Source organism: Rissa tridactyla, chromosome 2 (genome assembly GCF_028500815.1).
Source record: "Rissa tridactyla isolate bRisTri1 chromosome 2, bRisTri1.patW.cur.20221130, whole genome shotgun sequence".
Lineage (NCBI taxonomy): Eukaryota > Metazoa > Chordata > Aves > Charadriiformes > Laridae > Rissa > Rissa tridactyla.
Genome location: NC_071467.1, coordinates 65,467,207 through 65,494,275, shown reverse-complemented (window position 1 = coordinate 65,494,275; position 27,069 = coordinate 65,467,207). Strand labels below are relative to the sequence as shown.

General features: G+C 45.8%; 1 protein-coding gene across 2 annotated transcripts in view; it reads left to right on the top strand.

The window, feature by feature from the left end:
- Positions 1-27,069, top strand: part of RIPOR2 (RHO family interacting cell polarization regulator 2) — a 72,172-nt gene that overhangs the window by 27,076 nt on the left and 18,027 nt on the right. The window contains exons 2-13 of one of the 2 annotated variants that reach the window (XM_054191002.1): positions 7,866-7,992; positions 9,747-9,902; positions 10,522-10,600; positions 10,820-10,843; positions 11,845-11,898; positions 14,770-14,919; positions 15,850-15,913; positions 20,128-20,171; positions 21,569-21,694; positions 23,648-23,796; positions 24,945-25,074; positions 26,106-26,252. In XM_054191002.1, coding sequence (XP_054046977.1) covers positions 7,866-7,992; positions 9,747-9,902; positions 10,522-10,600; positions 10,820-10,843; positions 11,845-11,898; positions 14,770-14,919; positions 15,850-15,913; positions 20,128-20,171; positions 21,569-21,694; positions 23,648-23,796; positions 24,945-25,074; positions 26,106-26,252 — 1,250 coding nt within the window. The remainder of the gene's footprint in view (positions 1-7,865; positions 7,993-9,746; positions 9,903-10,521; positions 10,601-10,819; positions 10,844-11,844; positions 11,899-14,769; positions 14,920-15,849; positions 15,914-20,127; positions 20,172-21,568; positions 21,695-23,647; positions 23,797-24,944; positions 25,075-26,105; positions 26,253-27,069) is intronic. The other variant, XM_054191001.1, reaches the window with a different exon arrangement.

Here is a 27,069-nt window from a genome sequence, read left to right as displayed (position 1 = left end):
CCAGCTGAAAATGATCGCTCTGTGTTCCTCGTGCTGCTGCAAGGGACAGACATTAGGGAGGGCATGGCCCAGGGTTCCTGCGCACGCTCACTCCAGCTGCCAGCGCCGAACAAACGTTGGAGCTGCAAAAAATGAGATCAGCTACCACGAACCCATCTGTCGTGCGCAGGAGCCATTTAGGATCAAATTTATTTTCCTGGGGTTTATTACGGCGAAATGACTCATTTGCATCTCCCTCTCCTTGTGTTTTCGGCACGTGCGGTACCAAGGGTAAGGAGCGGTGCTGTAGGTGTTTCTCCGAGGGGAGGTTAAGCAGAGGGAAGAGCAGTTTGTGACTCCCCAGCTGTGGAAACGGGGCATGTACCAAGAGCTCTGGTGAAAAAAGTAGCTACAAAAAGGTCAGGAAGCAAGGTCATCGTGGTACAAGATGGAAGGGGTGCTGCTTTGCCTTAGCCACTGTCAGTCAGTATTTCTGTGCGAGTTGATGAGAGTTAGAGCCAAATGCACATTTTACAGTAAAAATAAAATATGAAATGAAAAGTCCCCACTTAGACTTTGGCACCTAGGCTGGTGTGAAAGACGACCACGGCTTACTGAATGGATGGAGCTATATTGCTGTGGGAGCATCAAGTCCTATACATTTACAGCCACAGAGTCTTTACCATTTTGCTATTGACCTGGATTGTTAGCTTTCTTCTTATTACTCTTATTATTGCTTTTTTAGTTTATGTACTTAATCCAGTTTGGGTAGGAGAAGCAGAACAAACAGCATGAGCTATTCCAGATGGTAGACAACTTGTGTTTCTGCTCAGGGTGTCTAGTGATGAGCTAGCAAATACTGTAGTATTTGAGTTGAAAATGTCCTTACGTACAACATAAAAAATGTTCTTACGGAAATGAGACCATAAAGTACAAGTCTTGCTATTAGTATCAAGTCTTGGGAAAAACAGTATTTGAAACAAAAGCTAAAATTTGGTACCCAAAGCTAATGTTTTCATTTATTAGGAACAGGTAACGGTGGCTTGTACTCGCTCGCAGGGATTTCTGCATGACAAAGTAAAGCTCCCAGCTATGGGCTTAAGTAGAGCTATAAAAGATGCATGAGTTACATAAACACTTCTTTGTGCATTGTAAAAGCTGAATCCACCCAAACTGAAGGTATTGAAATACAACTAATAAAAGAAAGAATCACTGCAGGCATCACTAACGCAGATAAAGCCATCAGTGAAAAGTGAGCACAAGCCTTCAGAGAGACCCCGCTGGATAGTTGGCAGCGTGAGAGGCTTGGCTTGGATGTCCATGGTGGGGGAAGAGACCCACCTCAGGCTGCCAGTGATGGTAGGATGAGCTGCGGTGGGTTAAACTAAGATTCTTGTTGCTGCAAGACATGGAGCAGAAGTTTGCCTCCTTGTCCTGAGGCAGGAATACATGGCTACCAACATCTTTGATGGCCACCCAAGCATGACTCAGATGCTCCCACATCTCCCATTTGAAGGAGAGGGAGCCGTCTCGGCCATAGCTCCTTCTGTGTACAATACTGCTCTACGCAGCCATGCTGGTAAGCCCATGTGGCTCTTTTTCTGTAAGCTAAAATTAACATTTGAAGCTCACAGATCTGCTGGCCTTTCACCGACTGATGTAGGCTTGGGAAGTGTGCTTGTCAGTGTAGCCATATGCTGCTATTTAGGAATATCTCATAGCCTTGGACTTTGATAGAACAAATGCACATGATTTTGTTCTGGCAACCAAGAATAGTTCTTCAGATGGAGCTCACATGTCTGTACAACTCTGGCAAATGCTACCCTGCACAAGGAAATAGCAGCCCAGTCACTGGGAGCATAAAATGTGCCATGAAAGTCTTCATTCATGTAATCCAGTGGCCAACAGAAGACACCATTCGACAGGGGCTTCCAGGAGATCCCATCCCACGGAAATGTTCCTGGCATGTTCAGTAGTTATGAGCTTGTGCACTAATGCCTAACAGTTTTTGTCCTAAAAATGTAAAAACCCTTATGAAAGAATTAAATTTCTAGTGAAAGATTTTATAATGCACCTGAGGGCTCTTACCCATATATTATTGTCAAATTTTTATATTAAAAAAACATGCACAAGAATGTCTACATTATCATCCAAGATGCATACCTCTGTGCCTCCTAGGAGTCTAGGGAACATGGAAACCATAAATTCCAGGTGGTTGTTTGGGCTACTGGCCATGCAGGCCTCATATTGCCAGGGTGATTCAATTAAATGAGAAGGAAGAAGTTGGAAAATGAATATTAAAAATGACTAGACTTTAGGCTACAAAAGCAAGCGACACCAGCTGAAGGCGTACTGAAGGAGTTTAGCGTTGAACTGAGCCTGACTGAGTTTAGAGTTGAATTGTGCTCTTTGGGTTTATGAGTGCAGAACGGGAAGAATTGGCTGTCTGGGAGGAGGACATGACTTCTAGGATATAATCAGTTTCTTCCCTTATTGGATTTTTTCTTTTGGAGATGCATGCTCCTAAATGGGATCTTATTGCCATTAAAAATTTTTAGCTTTGTAAACTGGTCAGCTAGTCTCATAAGCAGAACATAGACCTTGACACAGAGAAGAGAGGAACGTAATCACTTCTTCCATTATTCAAGAAGGTACCAGTTCATTTGTTGGACATACCCCGGGTCTGTAAGTAAGAAATGTTCCTAGCATGCAAAACAGAATCAGTTGACTGCTGTAGCAATGCACTCGCATCAGTTTAGTGGCATTTTAGCTTAACCTAAATAATTATCACCCAATTTTATTGGACAGCCTGCAGACCACAGATCAACAGAAGCAACAGCAAACAAACCCTCTCACTGTAGGGATTGCAGCTCCTTAGGTACAGAATGGGCCTTGAAACATGTGTCACACACACACAAAAAGATAGGAACAAAGGATTATCAAGACTCCCTTCAGTCATTGAGTCCTACTCCCCATTCCCATTTAATCAAGGATTATACATAATCCCAAAGTGTCCTCGAAGCCTCTATTCCATGAACACTCAGCTGCAGACGGCTCCCTAACACCCTCCAGCAAACCCTGGACCCAAAGCCATAACTGTAGCTGCTACAGGAGGAATCCAGGGCACCATCACCACTGGCACAGGTATCGCAGCTTTACATGGGTGCTAGCACGTGTAGCAAAAACAACTTCCCCTCATCCTGTGGTGAACAAGAAATATCACCTCCAGATCAGTCATGGTGAAAAAACAAAAAGGGACCATGTGAAAGTCAATCTAGATTTAGCAAACGTGTTTCTTCCCCTCTCTTAGCTTGGATTGAAGTCCACGTGGTTTATCAAATATTTCAGCATTATGGGAGGTGGGGGTCCATGCTGAGGGTGATGACGGGAGGGCAGCCTTGTGGAAGTGATGGGCTCGACGGTCCCTTCCCCTTTCATTAGCTCAGGCTCAGCTGTTTTCCCGTTTCTGGACTGAAAGGAGAGAGGGGACTTTTATTTCCCTGGGGACAGAGACATCATCAATTATCTGCCATTCCCTGCTGCAAGATGTCAGAGAATAGGGCAGAGAAAGAGTACTGATAGGATTTCACTTTATCCCTCGACTCTGCTGATGGGCTCATCATTCATCTACTGTGCACTTACCATGGGCAATACTAATTATATTAATTATGCTCCTACACAGCACATGCTTATATTAGCAGTAAGCAGACTGGTGACTTTTTAAAAAGAAACATCAGTGGTTCGTTAGCTGTATAGATTTAAAAATGTAAGCATACTCATTGCATCCATTGCTGAGGAGGATCTCTCGAATCTCAAAAGCATTTAATACTGTATAAATGTGCAATATGCCTTACATTGAGAGCAAAATGCATACTGTATCTGGAAGACAGTAGCATTGTATCAGGTAACTACGAAGTGCAGACTTAGAAACTTGGTCACTGCATTGGAGTAGCACCAAAGTCCCCTTGGTAGTGTTCATTTATAGGGACACTGGTCAGGTCAACAAGAGATCTGGGTAAGTCCTTGTGGGCTGAGCCTTATTGAAATTACACTAGTGACTACATCTATGCGTATAATCAGAATCCAAATGTGTTATTAATTTCAGAGGTTGGTTTATTTAGTTGATAGCGTGGAGGCCCGTGAATCGTTCAAGAGACAGGAAAATAAATCCCCCTCTACAAAGTGTATTACAACGATGTGACAAATACTCATCGCTCAAAGTGTATTTGCTAGATGTAGGTATGATAAATAATCCATTGACGCGGTGCTCGTATGCAACCCCTGTCTGCATGAGTCTGGGCTAAGGGGCTGCTGCTGCTAGGCAGAGCCGGTGCGATTTTGTGAGGTCAGTTGGAAATATCTGAGATGTCAGCAAAATAAGTTTAAATCTTAAGAACAGATTGCGTTTGTACAATAGAGTCAACCTCTAAACTTGACAAACTGAAAAGTGACCGAACTGGGAGATTTCATCAGTTCTGACTCCGTTACCTCCTTTTATCACAGTTTGTGTCAGTACAGAAATTAAACATACATTGATCACCAAGATTTTATATAATAGAGAGAGAGAGCACAAGCCTATCTGGGCTCTAATTTCTGACCATTTTACGCAAAAGCAAAGCAGAAGTAGCTCCTGGCACGTCTTCAATTTGCATTTCAATTGCACTTCTTTCCCACTTCCTTCTGGTATCTTGAGGAAAGCCTTAGCTACTAAAGCATTGCAAAGCCGTGAGTGCTTGGGCAAAATAAATGAAATAAATAACTAAATTCCTTCTCCAAAATTATTATTTTTTTTAATTTCTCCACAGCAAAAGAAAACTTAAAGACTTGCAGTATGTGTGCACACATACACATATGGACATAAAGATTTTGTTTGGAGCGAAACCCATTCGTCTTTCATTCACATTAATACAGAAGATATTCATCGAGTGGAAGGTGTTAGTGTTTTGACAAGAGCTTTGAATCTAAAGTAATTACATTTTTATTGCCAATGTGGTCAGGGCCAGGACCCAACTTCAAGTTTGGTTTTATTCCCCTTATTTGCTGAGGAGGAACAGCTGATGTTTACGCAGTTAAATCTTCTCTGACTGTCAGCATTGTTTACCTTCTACCCTTGTAGGTCTCCAGATGCTGTCTGGGGGGGTGTTAATCATCCTGTCAAACAGGGCAAGTGCTGAACACTTGCAAGGGATTTTCTGCTCCTTGGCACTCTGGACCCAGCTTTTAATGTGAGTCCTTGGATGCAAATGGGAGCGCACAGCACACACTGTAACTGTTTTAAGATTATTTGCAAAACCAAAGGGAACTTGCTGCATGGATCCCAGAGTACTGCGATCGAGTGGTTTCTGCTTTGTCTCTCGGGACCTGGTTCCCGGTGGGGTTCGGACTGTTAGACATCAGCTGCCGTGGGTAGAAGCTGTACCGTCTCCAGGGATGCGAGGTTTGACCCTGGCAGCTGCAAAGTGGCTTCTGCCAAGTGCTGGGTATCAGGAAGCCTGAGCAGAGCTCAGCCCTGCAGAGGTGTGCTGAGAGCCTTAAGGAGCTAGGGATGGGTGTTGGGCCAAATTTGGGCTCTCATTGACTGAAGGCTCAAGTATCTGTGGCTGGAGCATGTTTATCCCTGTGTGAGTCAGCCAAAGCGTGTCCTCACGGCAATTTCTGCCGAGCCTGTGAGGTGCAGCTGCTCCCCAGACCCTCCTGCTCCCACCCTCTCCCTTTCCTCCGTCTCTCCTGGCCGTGGGTTTCTGCCTGGTGTGGATGCTCATGGCACTGGTCTGCCTGAGAGCGGCTTCTTTATCCCAAGGGTTTATCCTCGCTGTGGATAAGCTGAAATGGCTCTGAGCTGGACACGCTGTGGCCCACCTCAGCCGGGGACACGAACAGTGGAGCATCATTATCTGCTGGCCACAGTGGAGGAGAAAACTGGCCTTAATTGCAGCCCAGGTGGTACCTCTGAGGGCTGTCCAGTCACAGGGGACCAGCTCTTGCTTCAGAAACAGAAAGATTAGCACTGTTTTGATTGTGCACTAGAGAAAATTTCACATTACCAGTAGTGCTGGCAATGCTGGGACTGGGAGAAATATTTCTGGTGGAGCTCTTGCAGAAATATTCCTGCAGAAAGTGGCTCTGCAGGCAATGCCGTCCTCTCCAGGGAGAAGCGGTAGTTCACCACCACGCCAAATGTCACCTCAAAGAATATTTGCCCAGCTTGGTGCGGCAAATTAAACATAACTGGACAGCACACAACATTTCTCCATGTGTTTGCTTTCTCCGGTGAGTGTTTGCCATGCAGGCACCATGTAGCTCTGGTGCTTATCTTTAATAAATATGTTCGGTTGCGAAGGCTTACGTTGCAAATCCGTACCTTTCAGAAGTGGCTGGTTTTGTGGGCTCTTGTGATCGTTCCTCATCTGCAGGATGAGATGGGGGTTTAGACTTGCTGTCACCCCTTCGTCCCCGTAGGTCGTGGTTTTGGAGAGCATCAGCTCCAGCCGCTGCCACGCCATCCTGCCTCGGCACCAAACTCACCCAGCTGTTCGGAGTGCAATGAACTGGGGGCACGGGGCAGGACAGGTCCAGCTTTTAAAATAAATGGGGGGAAACAAAATATCTAAAAAGAAAGATCTCTCTTTTTCATTTTTTGTCAGGTTATTTTTAAGCTGGCCTAGTTTCTCAATCCATTTCGCAGTGCAAGGGCGTTAGCAGCTGTGCTGGCACCCTGGGAAGGAAGGAGGTGGTGAGAGGACGGGTCCTGCGGGATGGAGGAGCAGCACCTGAGGACCAGTACCCTCTTCTCCAGCATCCCCCTTCCCTTCCCGCTCCCTGCCCTGCTGCCTGGCCTCAACTGGTCATGAAGCTCCTCAGACGGCTCGGTGAGGCCATTCCCCTCACCAGAGCAGTACAAAACCAAGGCAGCAGAAAAATCTGCTTCATTCTCTGCCGAGGGCAGCAAGCGCTGGGGTCGAGACAAGGAAAACAGCGGATCAAGGAGGAAAGGAAAAGGGAGGCATCCCCCTTGCCCCTCGTGGCAGCAGCAAGCTGATGGAGCTGTTGTGAACCACAGCACTTGTTTACTATTTCTTTGTGAGTGGATTGAAATCACCTTAGTTTGGTGCAGATGCTGAGCTGGGCGTTGAAAATGAGCACATACAGAGTAAGGGTTTCCTCCCAGGGTGCTGAGCACCCACACACACACACACACTCCCCCCACCTTCCCCGAACACGTGAAATGCAGAGCGTACGGTGCCTGGAGGTTGTTGTGGTGTAGAGCATCCGTCTCTCATCACGACATGCCGTGGCTGCCTGTACACCCACTGCATCTTCCTTCTCAGCAGCCAGGCGGGAACAGCCACGGGGAAAACGAGCAAGGCTCGGAGGGGAGCTGCAGGACTTGATTCGTGCTGAACGAACCCTATTTTTTTTTTTTTATTTTTTTTTTTTTAATTTCAATATATGTAATAACACTTTGTGGTGATGGTGAGTGCCCCTCAAGGCCTCTGCACACTCCCAAAATAATCTCCGGGACACCTCGATGTAGCAGATGGGGACAGAAGGGCTGGGGGAGAAGCATGCTGGGCACAGTAGAAATTGGGGATGGCACTGGGATTAGCACGCTGAAGCATCTGGTTTCTAGTCCCACATCCAGACCCTCTTTGTGTCTCCAGCATGTTTTCAGTAGACCCTGGGATGTAAGTCAGAAGTGAAAATGGGACTATTTTATTTTTTAGGTGGGACAGTTTGGCAATGCAAACAGATTTGTGCCCTGGTTCACGCCCCCTCGTGGGGTTCAGTTACCCTTTACCATGCCTGATGGACACCAGGCAGTCCCTGCCTCACTGCCCGCCTCTTACCCTCCGTCGTCACTGACCTGCTTTCTGTTCTTTTTTCAGGAATATCTTCCAGGCTGCCCGAAATCATGTCAATAGGATCACATTCATTCTCTCCAGGAGGTCCTAATGGGATTATTAGAAGCCAGTCCTTCGCTGGCTTCAGCGGGCTTCAAGAGAGACGCTCCAGGCAAGTCCTGTGTTCTCTAAGGGGAATTTCCAAATCAGGCCCTAAGGGAGGGTGAAGGTGGAAAAGAGCCGAGAGAAGACAGCCTCCTCTCTGATTGCAAAAGAAAGTCTTCTAGGCTAAAATATCTCTCTCTATTGTTTGTATAATTAAGCTATTGCCCTCTGCCTTAGCTACCAAATGCCTGTTTGCCTCTCCTCCATTAATGCAGGGCTTCCTCGCGTGTCTCAGAGCTGTGAGAGAGTTTCGGATAATCGTTTTAATTTACAAACTTATGCAGTGATCTTTTCAGCATGTGAAATGTGCAGGAGCATGATACATTTCCCACCGCCCCCAACTTAAGACCGTTGCTACCCAAAAGACAGTTTTGTCATTGCCGCACTGCTATGAATTCAGAACAACTCTTTTTTCCTTTGCAGGGCTGCCTTCATGCCCTGCTGGAAACAGGGCAGAGCTTGGCTGCAAAGCCTTTCCTTGCACCACCATTTAGCTAGGATTTAGGGCTTTGAGTCAGGCATTTACCAAGTCAACAAGTCCCTGATGCCCCCAGGGGCTACTTTACAAGTAATTTTAACTTGCGTAAAGTCTCCAGACCACCAGTTAGCAATGGAGGAGGAATGGCAGGCAAAGGGTCGCCTCCCATCGTCAGCTCAAGTCAGTGATGGTTGTTAGATGCTGACAAACCCCCAACAGAATCACCAAAGAGGCACCTACATGTAGCACAACCATCCTCCCTGTGCTGTACGGGGATACCTATGGTACATGCTCAAGACCAGTGGTGTGATGGTGTCCTCCAGACATGCTCTTAACTGAGCCCCAATCTTCCTTAGGAGCCCCCAGGCTTTACACCTGAGATTTACTTTTACCTTTACTGTGTCTGGCTCTGGAGCTCTCAGCACACAAGAGGGACATGACCTGTTGGAGCGGGTCCAGAGGAGGGCCACAAAGATGATCAAAGCGATGGAGCACCTCTCCTACAAAGACAGGCTGAGAGAGTTGCGGTTGTTCAGCCTGGAGAAGAGAAGGCTCCGGGGAGACCTTATAGCCCCTTCCAGTACCTGAAGGGGGCCTACAAAAAAGCTGGGGAGGGGCTGTTTGCAAGGGCATGTAGCGATAGGATGAGGGACAATGGTTTTAAACTCGAGCAGGGTAGGTTTAGATGAGACATTAGGAAGAAGTTCTTTACAATGAGGGTGGTGAGACACTGGCACAGGTTGCCCAGAGAGGTGGTGGAGGCCCCATCCCTGGAGACATTCAAGGCCAGGCTTGATGAGGCCCTGAGCAACCTGATCTAGTTGAAGATCGTCCTTGCTTACTGCAGGGGGGTTGGACTAGATGACCTTTAAAGGTCCCTTCCAACCCAACACATTCTATGATTCCATGATTATCTGGGCTCCCCTTTGCCTTTAGCACCTGGACGAAGCTCAGCCCTTCTATGGCTGTGGCTGAGCAATGTGAGGCGGGACAGGCATGGTATAAGACAGAGAAATCTCTGATGAGCCTCAGAATCAGCCCAGCGTTTCCAGACCAGCAGTCATATCTCGGCAAGGCAACTGGCACATCAAAAGCTGACAGCGCGTGTCCCAGACCGCTCAGACCTCTTAACCTGTAAACAAATGCAGTTCTTTGACTGGCAGGCACAGAAGCAGATTCATGTCTGCTAGCAAAGATAATATCAGAAGATTTCTTCATGCTACGCTCCTTTGAGATTGTTATGATTTATAGGGGTTTCCTCCTCTTTAATGTTCATTTTGCAGGTGTAACTCCTTTATTGAAAATTCCTCTGCGCTTAAGAAGCCCCAAGCAAAGGTGAAGAAAATGCATAATTTGGGCCATAAGAACAGCACCACGCCCAAAGAGCCCCAGCCTAAGAGGATGGAAGAGGTCTATCGAGCCCTGAAGAATGGCCTGGAGTAAGAGCCTTTATCCTTGCTTGTTGAGTGAAGCTTTCCGTGACATTTTAGAGCCTAGAGAAACATGTCACAGGGATCCTTAATCACAGGAAAGGAAAATAAACGTCTTGGAGCCTGGTTTGTAACACTTAGGATGTGAAATAGTTGTATGGGAAATGGAGCAGAATCCCATTTCCACTCCAATTGCTAGGAAAGCTCCCAAAAGCTGGGATTTCAACGTTTTTTGCCTCCGAATTTCCTAGAGTCCTATCAGAGGCTTGTATTGCCCTTAAGATAAGATCCCAGATGATAACAGGTTTTTTACCAGCTGGATACAAGAGCAGCAATTGGAAGGCACCAGCCCGTAAAATAAGCAGCAGATAAGCTGACTTGAAACTGGTTGTTCAGTGTAAAGAGAACACCGAGCTCTTAAACACAGCTAAATAAGTGGCTCCTATTTATTCCCCAAAAGGCAGCAGGGAGCTGCTTTTAGGACAGATCAACGTAAATGAGTTTTTGTCTGAAAACAGATCCAATGAGGACAGCCATTTGTTGCGCAGATTTTCTTTTAGGATGGTCAGCAGCCAGCTTGGTATGTGCTGCAGGGCTCATGCCTCCCTTCTCTGGTTTGTGTTCACAGCGAGTATCTGGAAGTTCACCAGACGGAGCTGGATAAGTTGACTACTCAGTTAAAAGACATGAAAAGAAACTCACGCCTGGTACGTGTCACGCTTTTTTCATCGTGTGGATGCGCAATAAACCCCTCGAGGTGCTGGAGAAGACGGGGGGTGGGAGCGGGATATAGGGAATTCGCACTGATGCTCTTCTTTTCTTCCAGCCCTGGCTTTGCTCGTGATTTCTGTTGACTGACAAACATTACTTTCTTGTAGTGCTGTTAAGTTGCAAAATTAATCACAGTTTCATCTTCTCTGTTGCAGGGAGTCCTGTATGATTTGGATAAGGTACGTTACCCTCTTTGACACTGGTTTTGCAAAGAAGCGTTAGTATCCGTACGACGTACATAGGTGGCATGGGAAACCTCTCTCAGCCGGACCTGCCATCCAGGCAAACACCATCGAGGCAGAAGTTACCTGCCAGTTTGCACTTGTGAAGGAAGAAGTTCCACTCCCCTCCTCTTCCCAGGGGCTCTGGTATTGCCTGGTGCTTCCCCCAGCCAACTGTGCTCACTAATCCGGCATCAGACTTACCCCATCAGCCCTTCCCTGGGCTCTGTCGAGTTAAACTGGCTCTGGGATGGGTGCCAGGAAGGAGGAAGACCCCTGCCAGGGAAAGAGGGAGGCGGAGGAGTGAGACCTCCTATCTGCTGTCAGCTGCCAGACATTAAATCCATCGCCTCATGCAACTTCACCCTGCCAGCTCTGGGTCAAGCCCCAGCTCGTCCCTGCTCCTGCCAGTTCTGAGGATGGAAAAACTGAAAAATTGAAAATATTTTTCCCCCGCAGGAAAATTTGGGTGAAACAAAAGGAAAGCTTTCAAAAACGTTTCCTGAGCAAGTCTGGCTTTTTTTCAGACAAAATGCCAAGGTTTGGTTTTGCTGTCAAAACCAGTTTGCTGAGGAAGGGAATGGATTTTGAAATGCGAAACCAATTTTAATACAGGTTTTCAAAGTACTCAAAATAATTTTGAGCTAAAAAAGTTCTGATCCTTTTTTTTTTTTTTTTAAAGAATTCAAAAAACTAGGGAAATCCCATCAAAGAAAACCTCTTTTTTGTTCAAAAATACATCAGGTGCAGACATCGGTGAGCTCCATTTTTGTTAGCAGATTAATGGTAGTAAGGTGGGACAGCTGATCCAGATTCACGGGCAATGAAACTCTCCTGCATGTTTTAAGGAGGAGTTTCTCAGCCTCATGGGGACCTGAAGACCTGAGCAGAACTAGCGTGGCAGTGTCTTACTGATTCATTTAAGTGTGCCTCACCCTCTGCCTCTTCCTTTCCTTCAGCAAATCAAAGCGGTCGAAAGATACATGAGAAGGCTGGAGTTCCACATTAGCAAGGTAACGAGGGCTCCTATCATCTTTCTTCTGCATCTGCTCCTATGTTATTAGGAAAACAAACCCTTGGCCTCCTGCTGCCCCTCCACTCCGGGGAGACCGCCTTGACGAAGCCTCTCCCAGATTTGGTATTTTTACTGCGATGGGCTGGTGGTCGGAGCCAAAGAAAGGGTCTCCACATGGTTTGCAGCCCCTGGGGTCCAGCCGTGCCCCGAGACACTCCCACCCGCTTTTAGGTACAGGGAGAGAGGATAGGGTCGGACGCTTGCTGGGAAAAGTCTATCTCACCCCATGCTTATTGTTAAACTGTAGGTAGAAAGAGAGTTGCATCTGAAAGTAATTTAATTTAGCAGTTGTCTCTACTGTACACAGCAGCTAGGTTGGATTTGTTCCTGGATTTCACCGCTAAAGCTTTTGCTGCGTGGTTCGGGGCCCACATCCACTTGATTACATCGGTGAGAATAGTCAGTAGAGGTACTTGTGATTTATACTAATACATTTTATAGCTGGACAAAATCCATGGCATGTATTCTCTTACTTATAAACATATCTGCTAGCGATTAGTTGCTTTTCTGAGCCTGACAAAAGAATGAATTATTTTTGATGGATGAAATGTCTTTTGAGAGTCATTTGAAAAGCGTTCGCACAGCTTGAAGTGCTCCAATTATGACAACCCATCCAAACCTTTTAATTTCAGCCTTCTTTTACTCTTGGAGCGGAAAAAAAATATATAAATCATCAGGCGATAGACTGAAATTTCGTTCCCCAAAACCGCCTTCTCTCTTGCTGGCAACATGAATGGCAAAATTAGTGCTTAAAGAACATTTCCATTCAGGCCCTTCCCACTCCAGCCTGCTCAGAGCTAATGGTTTCTGGGCTTATAATAGGACTGAAAAGCACCAAATGCAAGAGGTAGCGCTGGTCAGTATTACTCAAGCTCGCTGGGTACATCAGTTCACTTTCCGTAACCTACAGCAACAGAGACAAAAGGAACCGAGCTGTGCTGCTTTCAAGCCTACGGGCTTGGGCAGGTAAAGAAACATCTTTGTTTCTAATGATAGAGAAGGTCTTTTTCAGCTGTACCGAACCAGGGCCACCGCTCCGTACAGGAAGCAGAGCAAGGAAAAGGGGATGTGCAGCAGAGGACCCCACGTACTTAGGGGGAAAGATGAGCCTGCCCTCTCCCTGCTTGCATGGGCAGGGGAAGGACATCAGCCCCGGGTTAACACTCCACCCCGATGGCAGAGATAAATGCCAAGTGACAGCTATTTATAGCAGCTGTCTTTCTTTAGCTTGCTGACTTGCAAGAGAAATAGGAGTGGATATGACTCCCAGAAGCTTTTTTTATAACTTTGAAATGGCAAAATGCTACCTGTGCCTCCATTACCCTTGGCTGAACTCTTTCACTTTGCAAAGCGGTCCCTGTTTTGGTGAGAGATCCCTCAGGTCAGGGGCTTTAGCCACCGTGCATCCAAGCTAGCCTTGTAAAAGTTGACCGAAGGCTTTGAAGCTGTCAGGAAGAACAGTCCCACTCCAAACAAGTAAGCCACAGTGCTTTTTATTAGAGGTTAAGCAGGCTTGGAAAATGGGATTTGGAACATGGCTGGATCATCACGTCAGGCTCATCTCTAATGCAGCAACACAAAGTCGTAGACTGAGGAAGCCAAGGCGCTGGATGCTTTCATATGGCAGAACTCTGCTGTGAAAATTCACTAGTGAGCAATGAGCACCACGGGGTACAGGGCGATCGCTTGGTGTCAGAGATAACAAAGGAAAAAAAGTTATTCTAGGTAAAAAACAAATACTGCCCTATCTTAGCAGGGACATTAGAAGCAGAAAGAAGAGACAGCTTTCTCTATTCCTTTTCTTCTCATCACCCTGGTAAAGTCAGGTTGGAAAACTTACATCTCCTGTATCTGGCAGATTAAGTTTATATGAATCTCTCTCTCTCTATATATATACACACTCATATATACAGCAGCTATACCACTGTAGACTCCAACCAAACAGGTCAGGTGGAGTAAGTGTGTACATTCAGTGCAGGGATTAGAGGGAAAAGGGAAACTAAAGCATGAGACACGTGTAAATCCATCGCACTCTGAAACTAGATCCAGGTGAGACTTTAAACAGCGTGTGAGTAGGTTTTACGAAACTTCCAGGCTGCTTACTAAATGTTGGGTGCCTGAGTCATGCCAAAGGATGTGAAGGAGATGACTAGGAAATTAAATGAATGCCTGGGGGCTGAAGTTGAAAAATACTTCCTTAATTTGACATCAGCTGTTTCTAAGCCCTTTACCTGTGCTGATTCTGATGACTCCCAGTTGCTGGAGGATGGGCAGTGAGAATTCAAAAAAATCACTCTCTGCTTCCATTGCTACCTAGTAGCCAAATATTGCAACGGTCCTGATCCAGGGCTGGCGTTAGCAATACAGAAGACATCGCTGGCCCTATTAACTGTGCCATTTAACGCGTCCAGTCCCCTTTGGCAGTGTGGACGTTGCAGTTGGTTTTGAAAGATCTCTCCGCACCGACGTGTCTGAGAAGCTTGCTGCACACCTGCCCTACTGTTACAACTGTAGGTAGCCCAGACAGGGGCAAAAGGGAGCAGCAATGGTTAAAGGCATGCAGGGCAAGCAGGTGAATTGCTGGCAGCATCTGATGTTGCTGTGATGAGATTTTTACAGTGGAAGTTATTTTTATCTTGTGTTTCTTTAGACTGTAACAGTATCACAGCTTCATTTGCTCACCCTTTCCAATGGATCTCACAGTCTGGCCGAGTTTCCTTGTAATGCAAATGACTTCATTGTTTGTTGGTGTTATTTTGTTGGGTTTTCTCAGGTTTTTTTTTCAATGCGCCCTCATTGTTCCCACTAGGTGGATGAGCTTTATGAAGCCTATTGTATCCAAAGACGTCTCTGCGATGGTGCCAGCAAAATGAAGCAAGCCTTTGCAATGTCTCCTGCCAGCAAAGCAGCTCGAGAGAGCCTAACGGAAATCAACAGGAGTTACAAGGAGTACACAGAGGTACATCCTCATCCGTTCAGTCTGTCGCTCTCGCGCTCTTTGAAGGCCATGGGAACTTTGCCACTGATTTCAGGGAGAATTTCATCCAGATAAAAGAATTAAAAGCAAAATCAGCAAAGAGGAATTATTAATTCTTTGTTCGTCGTCAGGTGAATACCTGGTGGCTTACAGAGATGGGTGACATGGGCCCAAAGAGCTCCTTGAAATAGTAATGTTCATGCTCTATGAGAGCAGGGTTATACCCAGGAACTGCTGCACAAGAAAAAAACATAAATCTGCCCCAAATTTACATATGTACTAGCTTTGTCCTTCCCAGCCTGCGGGTTTTTGGGATGACAGGTTGGCTGGAACCCATGTGTACGCAGATATCTGCTGCGTCCTATCCTGTTTTACTTGCTGTGATCAGCGTCTATTTTATTAAACAGGCAGTAGATGAGGAAGGGCCTAATAATGTCGCAAACATCTCAGCACACGAGCTGTGACAGCCTTCCGAAATCTGAAGGAAGAACTGGAAACGGTCTGGTACCCGTCTCCCACAGTCTTTTTTCTTTTCTTAATGTAGTCCCCTTTTCTGGAGAGATTAAAAACATGCTGGGAGCCACTCTGGCACGGAGCTGCTGCTGCTGGCACGTGTCCTGGCCGGAGAGGACTGGGACAGTGACCAGGTTACGCTTCAAGGGCCACAACTGCCCTCTGCCAACAGGAGGATTAGAGCACAGGGTTACATTCAGCTTCGTGACGAGCAGGCATAGCTGCCATTTTTAGGGCCAGACCTAGCTAAACAGCAAGGATGGCTCTGGCAGGTTGACTTCATTGTAAAATATCTTTCAGCTGTCTAGCAGAGAAGCTTTGCTTTCCAAATAGACCTTAAAAAAAAAAAAATGCAGAAAGAGGGTTTGTCTGACCTCACTGTTCTCTTTTCCAACACAGAACATGTGTACCATAGAAGCAGAGCTGGAAAACCTATTGGGGGAATTTTGCATCAAGATGAAAGGTAATTGTCTTCTCACCTTTCCCTTCGTTCCCCCTGCACAGTAGCCCATTAGTGAGGGCATCGATCCACACTGGTTTGACATGGATTTATGATAGGTGAGGTTTTCCCCCACTGCATCCATTGCTGAGCCTTCAAACCCTCAACTTAGACCTCTGCCCAGCGGAAAGGATCGCAGAGCCAGGAACATCAAAGCTTGCAGAGAGACTTTCTGAGATGCTGCTTCTTGTTTTCAAGGCTAATTACCTCCCACAAACACTCCTCCTAACAGCCAAAGCAATTCAATTTCAAAGGCTGCTGTATCTTTTGCCTCTATTTCCATAATCCTTTAAGAAGATGGCTGGGAAATTATGTAAATGCCCGTGGAGCTGAAGTTCTAAATACTTTCTTAATTTGACATCAGCTGTTTCTAAGTCACTCACTTTTGCTGATTCTGCTACTACTATTTTTGAACAAATGTAAAAAAGCAAAGACCTGGGGGTATTTTACCATTTAAACACCTAGATAACTCAGAGGTGGCATTCACCTTTCAGTTTTATTCCTTTTCTTTATGACAGGGGACTTCATGGGTTTGAATACAATAGAATCAGTTTTGCCGGAAGCCTCAGTGAATCACTAGGTATTGTTAATGCTGTTATCTCTTTAAGACTAAATGTCTTGAAGAGATTGTGGGGGAATATCTTTTTTCAATCTCCAATCACTGGCATGAAAACAGTTCTGTAAAACAAAACGAGCATCTAAACATTTGCGGACTCTTAATTCTTCACTTGAAATCTCACCCATTTAAAAAACCCACAGTATTGTTGGTGGAGTTTTTAGGGTTCACAAATCTCATACAGGGTTTTGCTTTTGCCTGCTCTGCCACAGCTGTGAGTAGTTGTCTCCAGCGGTTGCAGTGCATGACAGATTATCTAGCTTAGAGCAAGTTAAAATAGTTACTCCAGGCTTTCGTACTAGAGAAAACATGGGCAGCAGCTATTGTAGTTCTCCTAGCTCCGTCTCACAGCACCAAACCTCAGGTTTTAAAGCCCCTGCTCTTAGGTACTGGAAAGGCAGTCAGAGACGCATAGATGTAAAGTTACCAGATGGACACACAGAGCCTGAGCCAGTTATTTCTATAGAAAAACCCACAGCAGAACTGCAGCGTGGACACGCTGAAGGAAGCACCAGGTCACGCGGTGTAGAAGGGGAATGGCATCAGGCCTGGCCCCTTGAAGCCTTTCCTCACTTGCTGTAAGCGCAGTGCAATGTACGGTTCCTGACAGCGGGACACGTTGCAGAAGGCATCATGGCATCGCAAAGGACTGGGCTGAAAAGGTCTGACCCCTTCTCTTTTGTATGCCCGAATCCCGCAGGAAAGCTCAAGGGCTCTGCTGGAGCCAGGTGCTGCGCTCACACACAGGAGTGGAGCACGAGCCACAGACAGCATCTACTTCTGAACCCAGTTCTCGTAACATAAAGAAGCCCAAATTAGAAGATTGCAAAGAGAAATGGTGTATCATTAAGTATTCTCTAATTAGGACAGCTAAGATTTCTATCTAGATAGTTTTCCCTGGGAATCGGAATCCAATAGGACAGTCCAGCCATTGCTATTGCTAAAAGCTCGCAACAGCTCTAGCACAAAAGCCTGCAGATCACGCAGCAAGCTTCCCCCTTATGTTGTACTGCAGCATATCCAGCTAACTTTAGGATCTAATTTAAAATCAAAGCATTCCTCTCCCCAAAGCTTATCTGTTCCTAACCATTCCAGTGAAAGTTATTTTTATTTTGTGCCCTCTGTCACTTACACTGAAAGCAAGCCAACCTACACAGTACTGTCAGGAAGCAGGGGACCCACACTGTGGTTTTATGACTGATTTAAAAAAAAAAAAAAAAAGCCTAATCATTTTTAAAAATAAAGATAATAAACTTGCCAGCAGGCTTCAACTACTGCTTAGGATTAATCAGTTGTTGATATTAAGCAGGGAAACCCAGAGTAGAAATTTAGAAGTTCCTGCATGGAATCTGTGTGTCCTGTTATGATGTATAGGGAAGTGCCCCTGTACCTTTTTGGAAGTGCCAGGACAGCAGGAGGTAGAGCGCTCAGCCGTTTCACTCAGGGAGAGCAAGACGCCAGCGTGACGCACCAGGGGCTCTGCAACACTGAGCCCAGCACCAGCAACCACGGCCCGTGTGTCAGCATCCTGCACACGAGCAGAGGTGTACATGCTGCAGGAACTCCAGGTGGCCCCGCCAATGAAGGACACTGGTGTCCTGCCACCGTACCACAGCCACGTAATTACCCTACCCCCTAATTACTTACGCTGACACCCCAGGAGCAGCCTCCCATCTGACCTGCGTTGCAAGCCCAGGAGAGGAGTGCTTTTACAAAGGTGTGATATTTCAAATGGTACAAGAGCGCCATTGGCTCCTGACATGCTTTTGGTCCCCAAGAGCCATTTAGTTACCAAAAAGTTGCTTCCTGTGAAAGTACTTATCCCCTGTAATCAAGTCAGCGGTTAGCCCCCTCTTCATCAGGCTGAAGAGGCTTTGCCAGCCTGGTTGGGCCAGTCACGACTCACAGACCTCGACTCTGGACAACGTCCACGTGGAGTTTTAAGATGCGTTCCCCCAACAACCCCATCCACTGAGCAAAGAAAAGACCTTTTATTTTCCTCAGATACTTTCAGTGATGTCCCAGCAGAGATCAAATTCACTTATGAAAGCATGCCTGGGGAGAGAGGAGCAGCAGTGGAGTACTAGCAAGCTTAAATTATTTATAAATGGTTAATAAATTAGAAAGGAATTGGTAATATGAGCTCTAAGCAAGGGCCTCTCGGTTCTGCTGCACAGTAAGATGACCAAAGAAAACTCTTTTCTAGTCAAAGAAATGGAAGAGGAGGATCAGGGACAGGCCATGACTGCATGCAGGGGTCTAGTTGCTCCTACAGTCCAGGTAGCAGGACTAATTCAGCCCGCTAAATAAAGCCAACACTAGGGTTCATCATACTTGCCTTGATTTTAGCACACCCATGTATGTTCAGACACAGCATTTTAGGATAAGTCCAGCCCAAAGACCCCAGAAAGTTTGTTTTCATTCCTTTCTCTGCCACAGTCTTTGTGTGTCTTCAAACTGGTTTCATTGGGCATTGCAACACTAGAGGCATGTTTTAGGCTTACCCAGGCAAAGACGGGTAAATTTTTATACCAAAACAAGTGCAATAGTTACCTGCTGAGGAGATCTGACAGAAAGAAGAGGTTCCCTCTGTGAAGGCAGAGGATTAGATTAATGAAAACCAACCGGATGCATCTGGTAGAAGAAGGTCACAAGGCCGGGAGAGGGATGGTAACATCCTTGGGATTTCAGGATGGTCACAAGCCTCAGGATACTTTCCATTCCGTATGCACAGTGCCAGGATAGAAATAGCATCGTCATGTCCTACCTTTAAAAAATAAGTTAAAATGAAGCAAACATATACCACAAGTGCTTTGCTGCGCTACTCCTCCTCCTCTGGGGAAAGATGGGATAAATCTCGCATTACGGATGTTAGTCATGTTTCTTGATGTACTTACTACTGAAAGGTACTCAGATTGTATGAGAATTATAATGTTATCGAAGCACCAAACAGAAGGAGCCCCTCTTGTGTTTCTATGAGGATGCACTAAAAAGAAAACTGTGTTAAAATGTATAGCTCGGTCTGATTAGCATTAAGCAGCAAGTGCTACGTGGTAATCAGCAGCCCGCCTACGCATTGCGGTAGTAAGGGTGCTAAGCTCGGTTTCTGAAGCCAGATGACGTCAGGAAGCTGTTTCTTCTTTTTCTGAAATTATTATAGAATAATTTGAGCCATTGTAGGGGGGAAAAAAAAGAAAAAAAGAAGATGGAAAGTGCAAATCTTTGATATGCAAAAAACCACCACAACCCGATGAATTGTATACCAAAAAAAAAAAAGAGAAGAGAAAGAAAATGAATATGGGGGGTTTGGTTTTAGTCTTGGTTGGGAGGGTGCGGAGGGAGCAGTAAGAGGAGGGGGGGTTAAAAACACTTCCCGGCGGAGCTGCTGCCGGGGGGCTGCCGCCCTCTCCTGTCCGAGCGCGGCAGCGGCGGCCCCGGGCATCCCGCAGCATCCCTGGGGCACCCCGCTGCTGCATCCCGCAGCATCCCTGGGGCACCCCGCTGCTGCTCCCCGCAGCACCCCCAGGCCCTCCAACAGCCCCTCTCTGTCTTTCCTTCTCAGGTCTGGCTGGCTTCGCTCGGCTCTGCCCGGGAGATCAATACGAGGTACGTCTGCGCTGGTTTACGGTTTGGTTATTAGCAAAAGAACGGCAGATTTCTGCTGCTTTTTATATCGCGATGAATAAAGCCTTTTCACATCAGCACCCCAGGAAACGGCTATTATTTTTTCAGTATATGCACTGTAAAACCTTGCAGTTTGCTTTATGGCTGCCTAGGTCAGGACATCTGTCAGAAGACAGAAAATTATATTCAGAGCACTGGATGATGGCTAGTCAAAGGACTACAAGTTTTGGTGGTTGGGTTTTTTTAATTTTAAAAATTTAAATTAAAAAAAAAAAAAACAAAACACAAAAACAAACCCAGAAGCAAAACCCCGTTATTTTTTAAGTGTCTCCCAGAATGAGGGCATGCTTCTCACTCTCTTATTCGTGACAAACATTTCTGCTTCCCCTGGAAAAAAGCATATGCCCCATCCCATGCACGCAGAGCAAATTGAACAAGTCCTTGCAAGTATCCTTTACTGAACATTGAGACTTTACTTCCTCATAAAGCCAAGTTGCAGAAAGACACATTTCTTGAGACCCACATGTTACCTGCTGTGAGGCTGTGTCAGGATCTCTGGTCACTGCAATGTTCCAGTGGAGAACATCAAGAGCAGGTTAATTAGAGATGGATTAAAATAAAAGCCTCCAGCTCTATCTGGAACAGAGCTTACCCTGCAAGAAATTCTCAGACTGAGTATGGATCTCCCCCAACCTGTACTTCCCAGCTGTCCTGATCATTGATTCATTAGTTCCTGCTCTCGTTCCCTGTGACAAATCTCTCCTGCCCCTCTCACGCCTGCAAGCAGCATGTGGTTCCTCTGTGGGGCCAATTAGTTGGTGCAGGTCTCTCCCAGCCATCCCCACAGCCCAGAATGGGCTTTTCTACTCTGGCTGCTTCAAACTGTGTTGTTGCACTGTGGGGGTCTCATTCATTTCCATCACCAGCCAGCCAAAGTCTCCCATTGACGGTGGATGGCCAGAAGCTCACCTGCCCTCTCCACTGCCTGGGATGGCAGCAGATCCAGCAAGCTGCAGGTGATAGGAACGGCCACAGGGGCTTTCCTCCTGCCCTCCCAAATTTCCCCACCACCACCACTGACATTTCTCCTGTAGATAGAGTTAAAAGTCCTGTAGCTTCTTTGTTAGCAGTCATTGAGTTATACAAAGGTGAAAGCTGGGGTGAGGGGTGCCTTACCGAAGGGAGTGATTTGGAGAGCTGAGAGGCGGAGATCCTGCAGGATACCCCTTTTCCTTCTGGCATGAAGGGAAGCAGAATGGCAGCACCTACACCACTAACTCTTCCAACCTACTTCAGACCCCTTCCCCAATTCTGTTGCTGATATTTGTGCGTCACGAGAGCAGATTTCTCAAGAAAATAAGAGGATTTTTCTTTTTCAGATTTTCATGCGCTACGGTCGCCAGCGGTGGAAACTGAAAGGCAAAATAGAAGTCAATGGCAAGCAAAGCTGGGACGGAGAAGAAATGGTTTTCCTCCCTCTCATTGTTGGGCTGATCTCCATTAAGGTACGCATGCTAGGACCTTTGCCTGCAAGCAAGGCAGGAGTCAAGGAGCTGCCTTCTCATGCACTATCAGCAAAAACGCAGCAGCAGATCATTAAATGCTTTGGAAATGAGCTATCATTAGTATTTCCAACGCACCTACATGCATGGAGTGCTATAGTATTGTCCAATCTAGATGCTACAAGACTGTAATCAGTTTGGGAGTCCTGCGGGAGAGGTTGTCCTAACTCTCCCCAGACTGGTGTCGTAGCCATACTAACAGGACCCTTGCCTCACATCACTCTCCAGAAACTCAGATTATTTGCACCAGAAGCAAGGGAACACTGGAAACCTGATTGCTAACAGCATTCAGGAAACAACAAACCCAACCCCCCGAAATCCCACTGCTGCTGAGTTTGTTAATACTGCTCGGGTAAGAGAGCAGCATCTGCTGATCTGGAGAAATGGGTAGTTCTCTCCTTTGAACTCACCCAGGGCCCAGTTGCGCATAAGCTGGAGCATCCTGAGGTCCAGTCCCACCACCCTGTGCAGAACAGCAGTGTGTCTGCGGGAGGTAGCACTGCTGTCAGGTTTCTGCTCACAGTGAGATGGGGGCATGTAGAAAAACCACTCTGACTTTTTGGCGGCTTCCTAGAGCACAGCAGTTCCCCAGATTTCCTAATGCCTGCAAGCCTTGGCTTTCCTCTTACTCTATGCCCCATTCCCCAGGGAAAGAGCAACTTTTGCAACTTCTACCAGTCAGCAGCAACTTTTCATCCCAAACTGGAGTCTTTCCACCACTGCTTCATCCCTTCATTGCCCCAGGCCTCCCCAGATGTTTTTCTGCTGGCTGAAGGTCCACGTTCCCATGTGCTTTCTTTCCAACAAACCTCCAACTCGGAGATACCCATTTCCTGACCGCTGTCCAGAAATTGCTGCTAATAATTACGCCAGGTGTCCCTGCTTAGGCAGTTTAAATAGGGGAGAGTCTTCAAAGTCTCATGGGAAACCTCCCACTTAGACACTATAAAACCTTCATGAAAAAAATGCAAGCAATTACAAAATCACCAACAAAATAATCCCAAATGTGTGAGATGGTAAGTTTTCATAGACAGTCAGATTGTGACATGAGGTGAGTCACTCTCCCCAGTCTAACAACACAGTTTTAGGGTGGAAGTTTAGGAAAGAATCCTGTCTCGTAGTAACCAAGAGCTACAAGTGAGAGTCCCAGTATTGTTAAGGTTAATGTGTATATTCTTACCTTTTTTGGACTCTCTCCAAAGCCTTTCACATAAAAGGCTCAAGAGCTGACTTTCAAGCAAATAGCCAAAGGTTTCTTTGTGTATTGGAGCTGCATGTGTAACTCTCCCTCTGAATTTTCAGGCAGATATATATGTAAGTATGAATAGTGCTCTGCACTACTCTTACTATAGAATGTATGGAGATGGTTCCTCTTCCTGTGGAAGGCCAAGGCCATTGTGGATGCAATTACATGGCTTCAGTGTTACAACAGACAAATACATAGAAGAGAACTCCCTTGGGAATTACTAAGTAGGCCAGCTACATCAGGAGATTGCCTGTCATGAAAATTGTCCATTCCTGAGAGTATTAGATGGGAAAACATCCAGTATGCTCTCGCTGGTCTTACTCTTCCCTCGCACTCTGCTTATGGTCACTGCAAAAGACCAAATACCAAGGCTGGAGAGCCCCTTGATCTAAGCCAGTATGGTTGTTCTGACACCCGTAAAAATATAAAGAAAACATAGAAACATAATCATATGCAACTACGCATTCATTAAAAAAATTAATCTGATTTATTTTTATAAGTAATTTATAAGTAATGAAGAGGCAACAGACAGTCATGTTTTGGAAGCCTTTTAGCAAGGGGACCAGGCCAGAAAATCAAACCCATTGCTTTTTAATTAAGGATTGCAATGCCTTGTGTGGTCCTAGATGTCTTGTTCTTCTCTCTTACAGGTCACAGAAGTTAAAGGACTTGCTACTCACATCCTTGTGGGAAGTGTTACCTGTGAAACAAAAGACCTGTTTGCAGCTCGGCCTCAGGTGGTTGCAGTAGACATTAACGACCTTGGCACAATAAAGCTGAACCTTGAAATCACCTGGTAGTAAGTAGAGCTGGCTGCTTGGTTACTGGGTCAAGCAGTTGTAAAAATTCAACCAGAGAGAAAATGTCTGTGGGGTCTCTTCTCTCCCTTTTGCTCCCTGCTGAGGCAGACGGGGAAGGAATTGTGGCACAAGTTCGGGAGAGGAGAAATAGTTCACGGTCAGCGACAGGTTCCCTGTGATACCTGTGGCAAATGGGTTTTTGCCTAAGTTCTTAGTTGTGCCTAGTTTCAGCTGTTACAATAGGCATGGTGAGTACTGACATTACAAGGCATGTGAAACAGATAGCAATGACAGATCACAGAATTGCCTAAAATTGCCTAAAAATACTTCTTCCTCAAGCTCAAGAAAGGGGCATAACTGAGTCCTCATATATCCATTAAAAAATTTTAATATTAGTGTAAAATACAGTGGGCTTGCTCTGGATTTACGTTAGCATAGCCAAGTTCAGAAGTTGGCCCATCTTTAAAAGCTGGCTTTTGAGGGCTTTGTACATCGTGAGGGTGGTGGGAAATCTAGCATTGTCCATTGTAGGGGTGGTGCTTTGGGACATGGTTTAGTGGTGGACTTGGCAGTGTTAGGTTTATGGTTGGACTTGAGGATCTTAAGTGTCTTTTCCAATCTAAATGATTCTATCCGCATTGGTCGGCACAGGTAAGCTGATGGTGTTAGGATTCAAACCCAATTCTCACGGTACTTTAATAAAATTGCTAACTGTCATTTCTAAAGAAGCATCGATGCTTTTAGCTTTTACAGTCATGTATGCTGTTTCTTGTAATGCAATAAACATGAAGCCAGCAATAACAGCTACTGGTTTCCTTTATAATGCAACAGCTCTATTAATAGTAGAGCACCTTTCTCATTAGTATGTGTGACACTTGTCAACTCACATCCAAGAATACTTTTCATGTGAGAAAAATAACATCAGACTACGCTACAGAAATGATTTCTGAGAGTAGAACCCTTTCATCAGAACCGAAAGCCACACTTCTGAGCCTGCTGTCTAATTAACAACATTTTCATTTAAACAATTCTGTTAAAAAACCTGCTACCTCTGGGTTTTGATGTGCTAATAAATCCTTTCCATGGACCTGAAATTCCTTCTCCCTCAGCCTAACAACCATTTTTCTTCCCGCTTGTGTGTCCGTAGCCCCTTTGATGTTGAAGACTTGACCCCATCCACTGGAAATGTGAGCAAGGCGTCTGCTCTGCAGAGGAGAATGTCCATGTACAGCCAAGGCACTCCCGAAACGCCGACCTTCAAGGACCACTCATTCTTTGTAAGCTCTCTTTGGCTTCATGTTTATGTAATGAGAAGCCCTAGAGCACTTCAAACACTGAAAATGCTTCATTGCTTTACACGTCTGAGCTTTTTGTTTCCCCTGGTTCCAGCAGGTTACCCTTACAAATACTTAAAAAGCAAGTGCATTCCCAGCTGCTAATCCTAAAAGAAGGTGACTGTGATCCTGGTGTCTTTGAAACTATGTGGCCAGTTATTGCATACCTGTTCTTCTTGCCTTACTGCCCTAATACTTGAATATAATACTTGAATAATCTTTGTAAGATGTGTGTTCATTTTGTGACAGTAACAACCATTATAGCACTAGTATTTTTAATCATAGAACCATAGGGTTGGAAAGGACCTCTGGAGATCATCTAGTCCAACCCCCCTGCCAGAGCAGGGTCACCTAGAGCAGGTTGCACAGGAAGGCGTCCAGGCGGGTTTTGAACGTCTCCAGAGTTGGAGACTCCACCACCTCCCTGGGCAGCCTGTTCCAGTGCCCTGCCACCCTCAGGGTAAAGAAGTTCCTCCTCATGTTTAGGTGGAACTTTCTATGCTCAAGTTTGTGCCTGTTACCTCTTGTCCTGTCCCCGGGCACCACTGAAAAGAGCCTGGCCCCATCCTCCTGACACCCACCCTTTAAGTATTTGTAAGTGTTGATAAGGTCCCCCCTCAGCCGTCTTTTTTGCAGACTGAAGAGACCCAAATCCCTCAGCCTTTCTTCATAGGAGAGGTGTTCCAGTGCCGTCATCATCTTGGTAGCCCTTTGCTGCACCCTCTCCAGCAGTTCCCTGTCCTTCTTGAACCGGGGAGCCCATGATAAAATTGCCCCTGTACCACAGGGTGCTCCTACATTTTGCATGAATCAAATTCTGCATGCTTAATCAGGACTGTGTATAAACTGAGTAGGCCATCTGTACAGCTAGGAATTTTACAAGTGCTGCATCCCATGCCTGTAATTTAGTGCTCTGCTAAAGGCATTCATTTAACTTGCCCTTCCTCACACCCTCTTTGCTTTAACTGTTGAAGAAATGGCTGCATCCCCTGCAAGACAGGCCAAAGTTGACAATCTTAGATGCTCTGCAAGACACTTTCTTTGACAAGCTTCGTCGCAGTCGCTCTTTTAGTGACCTGCCGTCGCTCAGACTAAGCCCAAAAGCGGGGCTAGAGCTATATGTGAGTCCTGGGTTTCGTTTGGTGAAGGATTTTTTCGGTCCCTGTGTGGCATCTCCATTCCCACGCATGCTTCATGTGTTGCTCTCTGTTGCAACTCACTCATTTTGCTGACTGATTAGAGGGGAGAACATGACTGTGAGCCCATGCTGTTTGCATTAAATCAAAATTGCTCTTGATTTCTGCGGGGATAATGATCAGAAACCAACTGTCTGTGGGCAGAGAGCAGGGCAGGAACACAAGCCAACATAGTATTGCTAAAAATGGCCTGCTACCCCGATTGATGTTATACATTTGCCTAATAACTTGACTTTCAGATGCTAAAAGCATACCCTTTTCAGGGGAAAGAAGAAACGAACCTCTGAGTATAATTATGTTTAAGGGAAATAGCTGCTAATAGTGCAGCTTGATGCAAGTTTTGGCCACTTTAACCTTATGCACCTTAACAATATGTTCTTTCCAGCAAATTGTCAGCAAAGTAGTAGTTGCCTTTCATCTGTGCTGTGCATTTGCACGAGTTTGCCACATAACAAAGCAGAATTTGTAGGTCAGATAGGCAGGTTGTGCCTCCTGCAGGGATTTTTTCCCCTTAGTTCAGTCAGAGAGATGAACGTACATATATGCTTTGATCATTTTTGGGTCTGCATATGCTGGTTTTGCTTCCTAAATGATCAATGTCCTGATCAAGACACCGCCAGATAAATTCTCTGTCATTTGGGCAGAAACTCATGTCGAACAGGACTCCTATGTAACTCATGTTCAACAATTATTGGAGATATCCGTGCCACATGCAGAACGTACTTTCAACAGAAAAGAACTA